The sequence below is a fragment of the Vanessa tameamea genome, chromosome 8, assembly GCF_037043105.1.
Source record: "Vanessa tameamea isolate UH-Manoa-2023 chromosome 8, ilVanTame1 primary haplotype, whole genome shotgun sequence".
NCBI classification, from domain to species: Eukaryota; Metazoa; Arthropoda; class Insecta; order Lepidoptera; family Nymphalidae; genus Vanessa; species Vanessa tameamea.
Window position 1 is genome coordinate 13,288,443 of NC_087316.1, and position 17,378 is coordinate 13,305,820.

The 17,378-nt window shown below is 35.0% G+C and overlaps 1 protein-coding gene across 1 annotated transcript in view; it reads right to left on the reverse strand.

Annotated features, from left to right (window-relative positions):
* Sprt (sprite) overlaps positions 1-17,378 on the reverse strand; it is a 55,480-nt gene that overhangs the window by 2,521 nt on the left and 35,581 nt on the right. The window contains exons 5-9 of the mRNA XM_026645697.2: positions 11,507-11,628; positions 10,307-10,522; positions 9,882-10,028; positions 2,197-2,331; positions 868-1,009 (exon numbers count right to left, since the gene is read on the reverse strand). Coding sequence (XP_026501482.2) covers positions 868-1,009; positions 2,197-2,331; positions 9,882-10,028; positions 10,307-10,522; positions 11,507-11,628 — 762 coding nt within the window. The remainder of the gene's footprint in view (positions 1-867; positions 1,010-2,196; positions 2,332-9,881; positions 10,029-10,306; positions 10,523-11,506; positions 11,629-17,378) is intronic.

Sequence of the window (17,378 nt, forward strand, 5' to 3'; positions counted from 1 at the left end):
TTTATTTATTTTGGAATTTGTATCATAGTATACATACTATCTTAGATCCCGTCGTTGGCGTATTCATGATGTAAGTCGTGTACCTATACATGTTGCGTTTCCATTGTCGGCGTGTTAACCAAAAAAAATTACGATCTTCTGTAGGTACGAGTTATGAATGATAAATAATTAATTTCCAAAAATACTGCCACAACTCACTTTTATTTATTACATAGACAGAAGCATTAATAATAATTTATCTATCTTCAAAGATATCAATGTTCCATAAAACTTACAACTTACGTTACAAAAGGAACTCCTGCACAAGAAGGTTTCCTTCTAAATTTACCAGTTTAGGGTGTAAGTTGTTCGTAAGTCAGTTAATGTTAGAGTTGAATTAAGGATGTTTCTTGGAAATTCATGAACTTATTTCCTTCAAGTAGAGTAGATTAAATATATTATATTATATTATTTTATTATTTATTATATTATTTATTAAATAGAGTATTGTTAAAAAAATTGTTATTGGAGGCTAACGTAACTATTAATGCTGTATATACCTATTAAGTGTTTGAAATTGTATCTGTCATTTTATTGTATTCTTGTTTTAAGTGCTATATTTCAAATACTGTGGTGTATCGATTAAATAAATAAATAAATCAGTAGTTATAAGGAAATGGGTACCTAACTACTCGTCATTTCTTACTGTAGGTTAAAAGACTAAATATCTGTATTACTTATTACTTATGTTGTACTTTAAATTACAACAAAGTACTAAAGCGTTTTCAAACAATACTCGTCGGATTTGCTACTTATCGCTAAAGTGACTAAATATACGCGAAGCCCTTATAGGCTTCTAAGAAGTGAAAACAAAGCCGGAGAGAGCACCTGTGTGAAGGGAGGCGCGGGCGGCGCGGGCGGCGCGGCGTGCGCGCGCAGCAGCACGAGGCGCGCGGGCGGCGGCGCGGCGCTGCGGCGCAGCTCCTCGTGGCTGCAGCACAACACCGAAGTGCCGTTCACTTCCAAAATTCTGTAAAGAAGGAAGACATTTAGAGAGTGAGAGGTGATACTGCCGGATGAGCAGCATCGAGGCTTCTCGCTGTCTGCTAATAAAATCATTAATTGGGATATTATAAAAATCGTGAAACTTTTCTGTGAATAAGTATAATTAAATGTTATATGTTAGCAAAACGGTATCGCAAAGGTTGAGTTGACTAAACGCGGAGCTAGTGAAAAGGATTTTCGTAATATACTCAGTTAATATAATAGGTAATATAATTCCAACTTTAATCGTAAAAGCTCCGAGCGTAGCGACTCAACGTTGACGACTCCAAGCCGTCGGGCGGTCATTATCAACTTATCGGTACAATCTCACAACAAATCATGAATTCGCTCCCGACGATGCGTTTCGTCGTATATAAATCGGAGCAATCAATATTTATCGAAAACAATTAATAAAACTCGACTCGCATCGCTCGATGTCGAGTCATTAATTCATAAATTTATATAGCAGGTACGGTAATGATATCGAATGTCGCTTGGGCGATAAATTCGATGCAACGAATATGGAATAATAATATGCTCGCTGCAGTCGTTGGACATTTGTTACACGTGAAGGGCTGTGTAACTGCTAGTCCGCTATACAACACACACGTACGTTACTATCGGAGAACAAGGGCCGGCCCAGTATGAGATATTATCGTGAATTTGTATAAGAGCGGAGATCTCATTTAAAATATTAAAGCAGATTTTAAGCCGTATAAAGTATGATGTTGTCTGGCCGACCGCTACCATTTTTAAAATACTTAGTTATAATTGGCTACTTCAACTATAAATAGCTTTATAGTTGTATCAACATTACATATAAATTTATTACAGTTTCTTTACATAAAAAACTCACAAACTAAACTCACTGTATTCTAGAAAGAGAATTATGAGGGGTTACGATTGTGACTGATATGGAGAGAGGAAACTCGATCCCGTAAGTGCCTAATTAGTGGGTTTAATTATATTTAATCAAAGGCCGCCAGCATGAGCTTCTTCATATTCTTTTACTTAAAGTCCATTAATCAGATTGTCACTTAATCAATTAAACAACATGTATATTTAATTAAGGTATGCTAATTTCCGAGTAGTGTATGGTTTAACGTGCAACTCCACGTGAGCCATGCACGACGCACGTGTTCAGTAATACGAGCCAGTAGGACGCAGACGCACCTGTCTCCGGGTTTGACGGCGGGGTTGTCCGCCCACTCGACGACGAGCCCGGCGCCCCGCGGCGCGGCGTTCCAGGCGCCCTCGCGCACCTCCGCCGACACCAGCGTCGCGAAGCCGCCGTACTCGCGCATCGTACTGAAAATGTAGTAAATACTTTGTTTGGGAAAACTTCTTTGGGTTCAATGAGAGTACAATTTCAAGTTGCAATTACGTTGAGAGCAACGTACGCAATTATTCGACACGAAACGTCTCTGATGCATACTTCTTCCGCATGTGCCGAGTCATTTAAAAGAGTATTGAGTTTTTGAATCGGATTATCGATGAATCTATAAGTGATTTGTGATCAACAACATTTTAGAATAGGAATTTCTATACAAAAATATACCATACATAGGAGTCGATCAAAATATAAATAAAATCAAATTAATCACATAATGATGTATTTTGTAAATGAGTTAAAACAAAGCTTTAACTTATCTCGCCATGCGATTTACAAGGCAGCCAATAGTGACGTGTTATTGTATGGTATTTATTGTGTAGTCGTGATCCGTGGCCCACGGCTTTGGTGCACTGACCGTGTGTAGGGCTCCAGGCTTTGTTAGAGGTGTTTTAGCCCGAGATAGTTGAGATGTGCAGGTACGAGTATGGAATTACGGGCGAGGACGCCTGGGGCGATAAGTTCGGTGACCGCAGCGTGTCGAGGCTTTATGTAATACGAGGGATAATTTAATATATAGGTTTTTGAAGAATATCCGGTCAATTTATAAAGAGTTCTATAATTATCTGTTTTAAATATGTACACAATTTTTTCCTATTTCTTATTTGTTTTTTTTTTTAATTTTCGACAAAAATGTAGAAATATTTTTTTAAAACTCTAAATTGACATTTTAGAACGTAGTTATTTCCTATGTCTCTAGAACGGTAGGAATATAACAACTACAATACGAAACATTTCTTAAAAACATGCTTAAGTAGGAATACTTAAGCCCTCGGCTTATCGTAAACTCCGTATTCAACTGCTTATTACTTAGATTTATCGCAACGCACAAGCGTTTTGAAATACAAGTCATTGTATCAGTTACTCCCACAAGCTTATTATGCATAAATGACGTATGTTTCGGTTACTCGCGTGCACATTACCTACGAAAACTATGTTCACCCTACGAATCGGTGCTAAGGCCTCGTGTCCGACACCTACGACCTCTTGGAGATAACTTTAGCTTGTTCAATTTTAATCCATTTTTTTAAACACATTAAGGCTTAGTGTTCGTGTTCGTTTAAATACAATTTGTGCAAAGCATAAATTACTGTAGAATTGAACTAATTTTTTTGCTCAAAAATTGAGGTTTAGGATTAGTATAAATAATTATTAAGAAATATCAAGATTTAATACACTGCAATAATGCGCTTATACAGAATATTTTTAATCTAACCAATAAAAACTCTTCACGTGAACTTGATTTTGTGTACAACAGCTAAGAATGTAAACAATAATCATAAGCTTTAACCGCATTAGCGTGTACTCGTATAATCTTCGTGGTTATTTGTAAACGGTGTTAAAAGTTCTGTTTAGAAAAGTACAGAAGTTGTTATTCCCACGCTCGCCATGCGTACGGAACCCATGCTCATGCGAGAACGTGAACGCACCCAAGCGAGGAATAACTAAGGAAATTACACAAGATTTAAATTGAAAATATTTTTTTCTTTATTTTCTATATTTTTACAATTCCAAATTTGAAAATGAATAAATCAAATCATATAATAAGCCCATGAGGATGATAATTGGCACACAACATGTAGGCTAGCCTACACACAACATGTAGGCTAGCCTACATGTTGTGTGTAAAGAAGACAGAAGAAATAATATTGAAATTCTGAAATTCCGAACGTAATGCTGCCAGGAAAAGAAAACTCGCAAGCACATAAAAATCAAGACAAACTAAATCTTAACAGGTGATAGAAAGGTACAATAAAAAGCACTTTTAAAAAAAATATCGTATTTAATGTCATAAAATTAAAAATAAATGGTCTATTTTATATTTCCTTATTTAGCATTTAATAATAAATACTTACAATACAATTCTTGTACGAATAATCCGTGTGTATGTCACTGAACTCTTCCTAAAAAGCTGGACCTATTTTCATATTTCTTTTTTGTGTTTATTTTAGTGGGTGTTTCTAGGGTTTATTTAACAAAAAACGTAAAATAAAAAAGAGATGTATAAAAGCGTTTGTTTCCATTGATTTCGCCGTCAAGCACCCGCAATTTTTGGTTAAAATTCATGAGGACCAATACCACCTCAGCTCAAACATAAATAAAATAATTTGTACTTTAATTTTGACTCGTATATCTCTAGCTTTTCGACAGCAAAGGTATGACTTTGCGATAATAAATAAATAATAATAAATTTAAACATCTATAATCGCAGAGACAAGGTTTCACTTTAGGAGCAAAAAGGTGTAACAGTGCATTATTAACACCGGAAAATAGAAAACGCGATTGAATCAGCTTTAATTGTCTTGGACTTAATAGAAAAGTTTTATGAATCAAACTAACTTATGAATTAAATTAACCAACAATTAATTAGAGTTTTACATAGAGGCGAACGAAAATACATACAGATATTTTACTTAAAGGCATCTTAGTAAAAAGATGTACACCTGTATAATTCATACGTTTAATTAATTTTATAAAATATTTTTGTTGATTCTCGATGAGTGTGGAAAATTTAATTTTCAAGATTCCTATAAGTAATTACATTTAGCAAGAAATGCTAAGGACACATTAGAGAAATGTAATACACTATATGTAATAGGTACGTGCCAAGTTATTGATAAAATAAAACAATATTATCACTTTCATTAAAAACTTGAAGTAAATGCATCAAAGCTCGTAAGTATCAGTGGCAAGATATTGATACGACGGCGCCAAATAAGGTTTGCAATCTGGTCTGCAAGCGCATTGCACTGACAATCGGCGCCATCGTACTCGTTAAATAGTTACACGAGCTGAATTAAACCATTTATTTATTGTTTTAGAGTTTATAATCCCTAAACAATTGTAAATAGGTGCGTCTTGTTGGTGTTAAGGTAAGAAAAAAACTTAGGAAAGTGTTATGGTATGAGGTATCTAAAAATGGCATTAATGTATTTCGATATGGGTTTTTATTGGAAACGAAAAAGGATACCGTCCTCAATTTCTACTCTGTGAGTTATATTTATTGAGCAACTGCGGTTCTTGTTCAGTATCCGGACGTTTGTTACATTTCTGATTACACAATACTTGAAAGATTTCTTATCTATCATTATATTGTTCGAAACGACATAATGAGATTTATCTAGCGTTATAGTCGGTTTATAGAAAAACAAATCGAATAATTTATTGATCATTAAATCAAAAGTTAATGTTAATGTTTTCTTAATAAATATTTAACACATAAATTTACAAAATTTAATAATTAATATTTCTTGTTTGTAAGTACAATGTCGAAATGTATTGTTATCATTATTTATATTTGTCTTATTTAACTACTAATGATACTATATGCTAAATTTTATTATAGTCTCGTCCGGCATAGATCCTACTCATACTCGTAGCGTTCTGGCGTACTATTAAATCAAACATTATATTAGACATAGACAATTTTACTACTTTTTACTTATTGTCATATACCTAGCAATGACATAACATTTAAATTAGTACTTTTTAATAAAAAAAAATAGAAAGTTTGATGATTTTAATATCGAAAATGTCACGGTTTTCGTTTTTGTTTACATTGTAATTTTATATCTCAAACAATTTTAAAATTAAATTTTTGCAACCGAATCGAAACGTTATCGTTGCTGTTTACCTATTTTATTAACAAAACGGTCCAGGTGCGGTTAAGCTGAAGTTGGATCGGAATATAATTGTATAACATAACAGGTATAAATATTTTGGTATTTTAGTACAGGTATTTTATTTTTGTGAGGAATAGTCAAAGTTCGATCGGAATGCAATTGGAAACGTATCGTATCGTATCAGCCATCATATGTTGAATAGAGTAGAATTGCCCCAGTGGATTAAGTTTCACGAGTAAAAAAATGCGTTTCAATACATATATATTTTTTATCCTTAGGTTTAATTTAATTAAAGATATATTTCGCGTAAAGTTTACTCTTTGTACAATTAATGGGACCGACACGATCAAAGCTCCGGCGCTTGTTGTTTTTATTTTGCAAACGCATAAGCTTATGTAAGACGATAAAATGTCATTCAAACGAAACCAGTTTCCGATCAATAAAAGATCTTGATTAAAAGCGTAAATGTTTACAAAACATCCGCAGAAATCCATTACATCCGATAAAAGATAATAATTAATGTTGCCAGTACATTTTTTTATATGTTTTAGGAATAAAGATAAAGATTTTATGTACAATTATTTTCGGTATATCGTAAATATACATACAGACACATATGATTTAAGTATAGTTTATTTTAGGCTTTAAGCAGAGTTGATTGAGTATTTGTTGGCATGTGGTAGCCCATAGACACTGGCCTTGTACGCGAGTTATTCCGAACATTAATACGTTTTTTTTAAATTAAGCTACATCCATGGGCTCACAGTTGCCCTTTTGTTGCCTTTTTTCACAATTTAATTTAATATTTCCTTCATCTCCAGAGCCAATGGATGAGTGACTGAAGAGCTCCGTAGCAGATCAAGAGAGGATCTCGAGTCGCTCAAGATGTTAGCAGAGCGATGTTTCGATTTCCTCACCATCTTGATAGCTCTGAGGAGTGCGTACATTTCGGATTGGAAGACGGTGTTGTACGGCTCTAGGCGGAACGTGGAGTTTCTGGTTTCCCTCCCTTGATCCCATCATGTTAGGGCAGCTCCGACTTTCCCCTCTGTTTTACTGCCGTCGGTGAATATTAGGGGGCCGACAATATGGTGTTCTTCAAGAGTTTGTGGGTCCAGATTCTCTAAGCATGCATACTCTGTTGTTATGAGTTGCGATGGATGTGGGTTTAGTAGAGGTCCCACTCTTTGCTCTATTTCACGTCCCGGTGGTATAAGGTCCACGCAGCAGCCTTTCTTAATCTTAAAAAGGGTGGCAGCCTCTTTGACGCGGAGGTCGAGGGGGAGTTGGCCTGATAGGATGAGTGCCGATGTCAGATACCGTCCTGTGCGCCTTACAGATCTTTTGAGCGAAGCCTCGTTGCAGCGAGTTTAGCTTACTTTTAATCATAAGCTTCTCCGCTGCAGGAGACCAAACGCTTGCTGCGTAAAGATCGACGGACATTTGAAAGCTTTTATCTTTTTATGTTTGCCTTAATCATTATCAAGTTAAATACATTTTAACTGGTATATTTCATTTTTAAGATTATTGAATTAACCCAAATAGGTATTTAAAGCAAAAAGGGTAGCACTGCTGTCTCTTCTGGACATTTGTTATGAATATTAACAACAAAAGTAGGATCCTTTGTTAATGACCACCGCAAGAGAACGGTAACTCGACCGACCACAGGCTATTCAACACTTTCTCTAGAACTCTCACTTTAATATGTAATTCGAAAAATCGTACTCTATTGTGAAAATAGTCACTGGCCTGCATTAGTCAATAATTTACTATTTCACTTTCTGAACAAGAATTACGAAATACTTCGTTTAACATTCTTTTATGTACTGTGTGTGTGTCTTAGTTTTCTAGAAACATATTTAACGTGTGAGAAGTCTGTCGTCTCATGTGTAACTGCAAAACTTCAAAACTGCAACAACGAGCAATAAACTCTGATTACAGGTTACCGGAACTAACTCTACACTTAAAATATTATTCAAAATGTCACGAGAGAAAAGTAACACAAAAAAAGTTTAATTGCAACCAATGTACCGGTTATTGCAAATTAAAAAAAAACAGATTATAATAAATGTGTAGGAAAATATTTCTAGTTTATTTATAGCCTTAGGCACGTGGGAATTATTAGATAACAATGGAAATCGCGCAATTAATATTAATCAGACGCCGCAAATAGATCGATCAGTGTCATTTGGCTTCCGAGCACTTTTCACCCATTATCCTTCTGAAAAACCGTGAGATCGTCACGAATTGCGACTCGAATAGAAATATATGTATAGGTACACCGGTATTGTAATTACCTATAATGGTAATGGCAACATTGGAAGTTCAACCTCGGTGTAAACCATAATATTAAAGGTTACCTTTCATTTTATTACATCATTGGGGGAGGAATATTGTCGTCTGTTAATCATTATATTCTAGTATCAAAATTACCACTTTCATTAAGAACTAAATATATACCATTTACATTACATTAGCAGCCTGTAAATTTCCCACCGCTGGGCTAAGGTCTCCTCTGCCTTTGAGGAGAAGGTTTGGAGCATATTCCACCACGCTGCTCCAATGCGGGTTGGTGGAATACACATCTGGCAGAATTTCGTTGAAATTAGACACATACAGGTTTCCTTACGATGTTTTCCTTCACCGCCGAGCACGAGATGAATTATAAACACAAATTAAGCACATGAAAATTCAGTGGTGCCTGCCTGAGCTTGAACCCGAAATCATCGGTTAAGATGCACGCGTTATAACCACTGGGGCATCTCGGCTCAAATAAATTATATATGTCGCAGCGTCAGATAATTAAATACTTTGATTGTAATCTCTTAGTTTTGAGATTTCATTCTGGATGGCCAGTGAAGTCAATCACTCTTTGTAACGTTAGAAAAACATAAAATGTCAGTTGTCAAGCAGTATAAAACAGTTGTGGTCGCGGCCAATGAAATATTGTAAAAATCAATATACGATAATCCAGCTATCGATTCGCTGTATTATTTGTGAATATGTATGACGAAGATGATGACCCCGAACCAAACAATACTGCCGGCTCGCCGTTATATATATAAAATATATATCACACTATAGTTATTCACAATTTTTTTTTGTATGCTTAAAACATTTACTTCCTAAAAGCTGTAAGTTTTATTTAGTAATAAATAATTGACATTGAATAAAATTAGATATTTATAGACGAATGTTTCCTTAAAAATTTATGTAATTAAAAGACTTGTCTAAAAAAAAAATAAGCACGATGTATTAGCACCGTAGCGACATAGCTATACATACGATTTTATCCTATAACATAAGGATTCAACAGTAAATGAACCTTCTTGAATTGTTTGATTTTGAGTTTAAGGTTTTGTTTGAGAATAAAGTATTTTAATTTTGACAGTTGATCAAATAAGATCATCCATATTCAGATATATATGGTCCACATAACACTATCAATGCAAGTTCTGTTTTTAAGCATACAATATAGGCGATGTCTGTCAGTGTTACGAGATATCAATTACGGCTGATATCTCAATCGACGGCTCCTCGATCTGAACTTTCTGCTATTGACGGATTGACCTACATTTGGGTGTGAGATTTTTCCCAAAGATTGCATTTGCATAAAAGAATCAAAGAGAGCTCCGGATCGGTCTCCGCCCCCAGAACAATGGTGGGCTGCGGCGTCACTATTCTTACAATTACTGACAATTTGTTGCCTGTTATCGCGTCATCTTTATGGCTGGCCACTCATAAAAATACTCGTCACAATTAACGCAACTCGAAATGAGCGCATCTGTATGAACATTTGAATAGAGACACTAGAGGCGCTTCCCGCAGGTGGCCAGCAGCCGTACCTGTACAGCGAGGTGCGGTGCGCGGCGTCGGCTTGCTCGATGAGCACGGCCAGCGCGCGCGCCTGCTCGCCCAGCGTCAGCAGCTCCAGCTCCTCGCGGCCCACCGCGTACTGCAGCTCCGCCTGCTCTATTCGCGTGTCTATGTTCCTGAGAATAATCACCTGTTGTAGCTACTTCAGACGTACTATGGTGTATGAGACAGAGAATGTGCTTTGCATTGTTCGCTAGGTTTTAATTTAATTGGTCTTTAAACCTCGGTTTTTCCACACTATATAACAGCCTGTCAAATTATGGGTTTGCCTATTCCACCACGCTACGAGATTCACGAGTAGTTATTTTTATTGTATGAAATATATTTAAATGCTTAGAAACTTTAATGAAAAATATATTTTAATATTGACTATCTATCTTTTGATGAAACTAACTCGGTGACATGCGTCTTGTCCAAGCGACGTTTCAGCTCCTGCATGTTGGCGCGCCTCGAGTCCAGCTCGGCGCGCACGGCGCCGGCGCGCTCCTCCAGCGCTCGCCGGTCGTCCTGCGACAGCGCCGGCGCCTCTTCGCGCGGACTCGTGCACGGCGACGAGGCCTGCGCGGCCAAGCGCGCTGCGCTGAGAGACGCGCTGAGTTGTTTCTTTAGACTAGAAAAGTGCAGTGTGCAGTAGCTACGTGCATCTCATATTTTGCAGGCCAGCTCCTCGACTAACCGTATGGTGTAGGGTGGAGCTAACAGTTCATAAAATATTACATTCCCAAGTGATTTGGGTGTCAAACAGACGTTCAGTTGTCCGTAAATCTGCTATAGTCTTTTCATTTGGTTTTATAGCTGAATGGTATGGTATAAGTATATAAAAGTAAGCGAACGTCGATGATAAAAACTGCATTAATTAATATACGTATACAAGACAACGGCTGCCTTAATACTAAGTACCTCAGTAACTGGCGGTAACTGAGACATAGCTAGACAAAGGCGTCAGTTCAGGAGAAGTCAGAAGACCCTTACGTGACTGCTGAGATCGGTTTACGTGACTGAGGAGCTATTTGGGGGCTGTTCCAGCATTTAGTTTGCATGTATAAACAGTAACGTTAAGATTCTCGGATTACTCGGATATGTAAAATCAACTTATACTTCGCCAAGTTATAAATTAAAAAGGAATCTATATTAAATATTTACTACCATTTTTATTTCATGAATATGGAATGAATCTCATGATTTGTGTACCTCGAGGTGTGGACACTCGCACTTATAAATGATAACAAGTAACATGACATCGTAACAAGTTACCCCAAAAGCATTTTTCAATTTTGCCATTTTGTATTTTTGAGTTTCCAAATATTATTTTAATTATATATTCTTAAGAGTTCATAAGAGGTTAACACTAATATAATAAGTAGGTTAACCATATAATTTATTGCTATAAATATGAATAATTTATTTTTTGAAACGGTATAGGTATACATTACACTCGTAATATAACATTTGCAAATTAATTGATAATGAATAATATAATAATAAATATAATATATTGTAATAAATACAATATAAACAACATTTCAAAATTATTTCGCCGTTATTGCTCATTCAATATAATATTGGTCAACTTAAAATAAAATATCTGATGTACTTTTGTATCAGTGTGTCCTTGTCAGTGAGAGCGGCCCGCAGCGTGTCTAGCTCTCTCGACACGTCTCGTGCGCCCGCGCTGCGCCGGCGCGAGCCCGCCAGGGACACCTCGATGCTCGCCATCTGAATAAAACATTACTATAAAACCTTGAAGAATGAACTTGAATATTACAATACATTGCATTTTCTATTGCATCATTTTTACATTAACGAAGAAATATATTTTGTGTAATGTAAAAAAAACGTTAAACATACAAAAAGCATAACTTTCATAAGACATAAAGGTACATGTGCTATAATTTTAATTACTATTCACGCTATAGTGGTTTCTATCGTTGTTTTCATCACGCGAGTGATTGTTGATTGTTATCATAAATAAAAATTACAAGTAATTATAGTATAAAAGTGAGATAATTAATTATTTGAGTCAATGATTTAAATCACTCTCTTCGTCCAAATTCATTAACTCAATTTGTTCTTACGTATGTTGGCGTTATATTGGAATTTTAGGCGTAACTTTTAAATTAGTTTTAATGCTTTAATTACATAAAGCATTCCAGGAGAAATAAAAAATAAATAAAAATATAATTAAAAATTATGATAAATGTATAAAAAATATAAATTTAATAATTTAAACGTTATCTAATAACTGTTACTGTATGTTATATAAATGACTTCCACTTCCGTACGGCACCGTTAAACTTTTCTTTAATATTGCATTATCAATATGCACTAGCGCCGGTAAGAGAAAATTATTAATAGTCCGTGTGACGGCGGGTAAAATTGTATTGATAGCTAGTGATTATCTCGCATTTTCTCGTTGGTCGCGCTGCGCATGCGCTACGCGTGTCATCGTTGACGTGACAAATCGTGAGGCGCAGCGCAGGGCCCGGCGTCGGCGTAGTAGCGGTGGGTAAATTACTAAATAAATCATGTCAATCAGCTGTAATCAAACTAACCACATATCTGCTATGATTAATGTACGTTTTAATCCCTTTACACTTATTACGTAACGACTTCTTCCACTCTATGTAAAGGTTGAGTCAATTATTGAATTATGTTTTTTTTTTTAAGTCCCTATATTAGTATACCTGGATTGTGATATTTGCTGTTTCAAATTAACTTTCCTCTGTTTTCCTCCATCCAGTTCACTTTAATGACTTAAATACCTTAATATTTATCAACAGAAAAACTAAGAAACCTTAATAAAAAGGAATTAAGATATATATTGAAATTGATTCATATTTACACAGAGAACAGGTACTGATTATTATGGTTATATTGTATTGATACTTCAGTACTATCACAACTATAGCATTATTTAATACTACTTAGTTTTCTCCCGCTACATCGCCCGCGTGGTTCAGGTACCCCATGTATTTATCTGTTCTCCGTACATGTACATGTATGTGCAAAATTCTTATGATGATCGATTGACTAGTTCAGACGTTAAAGCGTAACAAACAAATTAACAAAATCTACTACGCATTACATTTACTCAATAGAAAATAAGTTAGTTATTCATTTTGAAAAGGTAATTTAGAGGGTTGTGACACTGAACTTTACGTTAACTTGTAACATTTATTAATGTTTGAAAGTGTTGTCTAACTCACATAAATTGTACGTAAATTAAATTTGCCGTGCGATGTAATACAGGCATAAAAAACTTTTCATCGTAATATCGCGTGTAATTACACGTTAACTAATAAGTAATTGTATACGCGCAAATATGACAAACACTTGAACAGGCCGTATTTTTCCTTATTTCACTGCGCTGCACCAGTGCATGTTGCATGCATACACATGCATACACATGCAGCAGAAAGTCAAGCGACTTATGCAAGTTTTCTCACGATATTTCTATCTAACACAAGTACAAAATACATTATAAACACGTATTCAATGTATAAAACTTGCTCAAAATCGAATTCAAAATATACTTTATTCGAGTAGGTTTTACAAGCACCTTTGAACAGTCATTTTACAAAACTATATTAAGTGAAGCTACCACTGGTTCGGAATGTAGATTCTACCGAGAAGAATCGGCAAGCAACTCAACATTTAAAATACAACGTTATGTTAGTCAAATACAATTATATATGTATATAATATACCCTGTAGCAAAGTTATTAAACAAGTATTAGTTCCACGCTTTTTTATCATCTATATAATCTTGTATTGCTCAAAGTGCTTGAATTCAGATCAGATTTGAACTCGTGATCTCGTGTTAAAATCCCAGACACTAACGCTATGATATATAAACAACTTTTTACGCCGTCAATTAAAATACGTAAGTCAAGATCTATGTCACGGCCCTCGTGCCTAATTACTATGGCTCATTCGTGTCGGAACACAGCAATACTTTATACTAGTATTTAGGTAACCATACTAAATTAACATACAAATAAAAACGCCAAGCTAAAAGTTATAAAAAGTGTATTATATAAACATAATTAGCCTTTTTCCTCACGAACTCGACCGTTTGGAATGGGACAGTAATTAATATTAATTATTTATTATTGAATAAAACTGACCACACTTTGGCTTGTAACTTTTTTCTCAGAAGTTATTTATCCTACTATTTTGAACATAAAGGCAAATCGTTGTTAATAATAATGAAGAACAGAAGGGACGTACAAATTGCAGTTTCGCAGACCGACAACGGTAGGTATTCGCTGTTATTATTCATTTAAGAGCTCTCGTAACCCCGTGATCAGATGTAAGAGAACTAACGCCACACGCTTTGGATGTTATCTTTCAACACGTGCTTATTATAATCAATGAGCTGAGTACCAAAGTCTAAGACGGAAGGGAAAACCGGTTTTATTAATTACAAAAATGACTCGTTATTAAAATAATAAGTTTTAATACTATATTTTAAATATACATAATCCATTTCAAAATATTATATGTTCATATATTTACATTGATAGCACTTTGGAATCGATATTTACGAGATTGATATACGAGACGATGTATTATCTATATACGACACGGTTACAGAGCTATGTGTAAGCCCGCCTGAGAAGTTATAAGGATTTTGGTTAGATTTGACTACCCGAGGTAGCGCTATGAGGAATAATACCTTCAGGTAGCCCATTAGCAAGTCTGCCTGTATCTTTAATAAGTAAAATAAAAATCTTTCAGGAATGTTGTGTATTCTACACAATGTATAAATTCTAATAAAATTCCATAGTTGGTATTTCCCTGAAGCTGTAAGTGGCTGGTCTTCGTATATAATAGCGCACAGGCCGCCTTAATTAGGATACTATAGTGGCAGGCTTGAATGCGGTCAGCGAGGAAGTCGTTGGCTGTTACCGCGCTTCCTGCGGCCGCACCGTTCTACTCGGCGGCGCGCGACTGAGGTCCGCTCAGCCTTGGGGTTGTCAGGCGGACCATCTTATAAACGATATTATACTATGACAACTGACGTCATAAAAAAACCTATAACCGATTAATAAATACGAATCTATATTAAAACATTAATTCATAAACATACGTAAGGTATATTACTCAATTTAGGTAAGATGATAAAAAGTGTGGAGTTGATGATGATATTTTGAATCCTAATGATTGTAGGTTCCAGCACAGGCAATCATTTGTTTTGATTCAAATCATGTTTGGCGATGAAAAAAAGTCGTAAGGGAACCTGCATGTGTATCCACCAAAAAAGAGAAGGTCCTAGGTATTAGCAGGATACTTAAAACCTGTTACAAAATGACGCTTTACAAGTATATGTAAGATCAAATAAAATATTTTTTTATATTGAAGTGAATTCTTTTAATATTTCATACCAAGGAACTTTACTAAAGTTCGTTAGGTTTTGGAAGCGTTTCGAATTACTCAACATTTAAAGTATGCTGATTTAAGTAATCATTTAAAAATAATTTTATTTCTTCATACTCTGTTTAATTAAATATAGAAATTTATCAAAGACCAAGAAACTAAGTATTATGTTTTATTGAAAATATTCAAATCAAAATACTCTTTATTGTACACCAATAAACACATTCAAGAAAGGTGCACAAGAGGCGGACTTATCGCTAAAACAGCGATCTTCCAGACAATCCAAGGAAGTTGAAAGAAACTGCGGTAAAAGATGAAGGGTGTACATAGCAGAGATAAGCATAATATATATAATATAAATATATAAATACATGACAATAAAGTTATTATATCTTTAAAATAAATTAATGTACAGTAATTAATATATAGATACATATGCATATATAAATGTATGCATATATAAATGTATGTATATAATTTGATACAATGTATGTATCAAAGTAAATTAAAATATCCACATAAAAATACAATCAAATTAACTGTTACGGGCAAACCGCGACCGTCGATGTAGTCCTCCGTGAACTAGTCTTGGCTAGAGTTCATAGCATCGCCATTTTGCTGTTTAACAAGATCGTAAATTTATGATTATCAACTTCTCAACTGCTAAGTAGTTTGATAATACAACTTTAAACTATGATTTATTTAATGTAAATACTTTTATGTACCGTTTTTATGGGTATATAAATTCTTAGAGACACAATTTAAATGAAAAGAACTATCTTATAAGATTTACAATCGGATACTAACGTATGTAAACTGTTTATCTTGGACATTACTGGGAGCGGCGGACAGGAATAGAGGACATGCGTTCGCAGAACTTTAACGAGGAAATGGCATCCTTATGCAGATTTCCGATAACGTAGAAATCTTCGCCCGATTATTCCTGCTGTATACGGCAATAGATATTTTGTTTTGATTGGTTCAAACATACGATACCTAAGTCGTAGCACCTATTAACGCTAAGATATGAATGCCCAGTGCTTTGATGATGGAATATCTTATATTTCTTGCAGTGACTGTGTCTATTAACTAAGAAGTCCACTCAACATTGGATGTCCGAATTGCTCGTCCTCCAACAAGCCGAACTGAGAATGGCCAGTGCCTAAAAATATGGGAACAGGTTTGTAGACGGTCGAAGGTATATCCAGCAGGCGACATTGAAGCAGCGTCGTGAAAAAAGCTCCAAAGCTTACATGTAGCACGTAGGGAGTCTTTAACTAAATAGCGCTACGTTGTCACATTATTCTTTATCACTTCAATAACATTAAAAATGTCGAAAAAAAATCCATTATACAGTTGTTCTTATTATTATAGGTTATAATTATTAAAGAGTTTATATAAAAAAAATTATCTTAAAGAAATTTAATGAATATAAAACAAATTCACAGGTACATGTTTAAATAAGGATTGTCTATGTTTGATGAAGATAACGTGAAATCGTATTATCATTGCTGAGTCGAAAGCTAACACGTTTATATTGTGTTTGTTCACACCTGTGAGTGTCAAGTTAACACATTTACATGTATTTTAATAAGTTTACACGACAAATCACGGGCAATAATGTGCAAGTACGAACGATACTTGAAAATTACAATTTGAGAATCGTTGACGCATAACCAGTTTCTGTTCTAGGTCTTATTACACTTAACTGTTACGGGAATATCTGTTTTTTCTGTTAAAAACGTATGTATAAATGTTTTGCATATTTATCGTCTCTTTATCTTTGTCAAATAATTATCCAGTTCAACTGAAATCGCAGATTCATATAAAGGCAATTCCCACATCAGTACGACGCAATAAATCCTGTTTATAACATAAATTAATGTCATGCTTAGCGGTGAACTTAAATTATGAAAATCACTTAAGGCAACCATGCTGTGTAGGATTAAATTGTACTAAGTGTATCCACCAACCCATCGTTGATCAACAAGGGGGAAAAGCTCCAATCTTCCTTCTTAACAGGAAAGGAGGCCTCCAGCTGTGATGAAATAACGACCTTTTACTCTTTGTTACCTGTCTATTAAGTA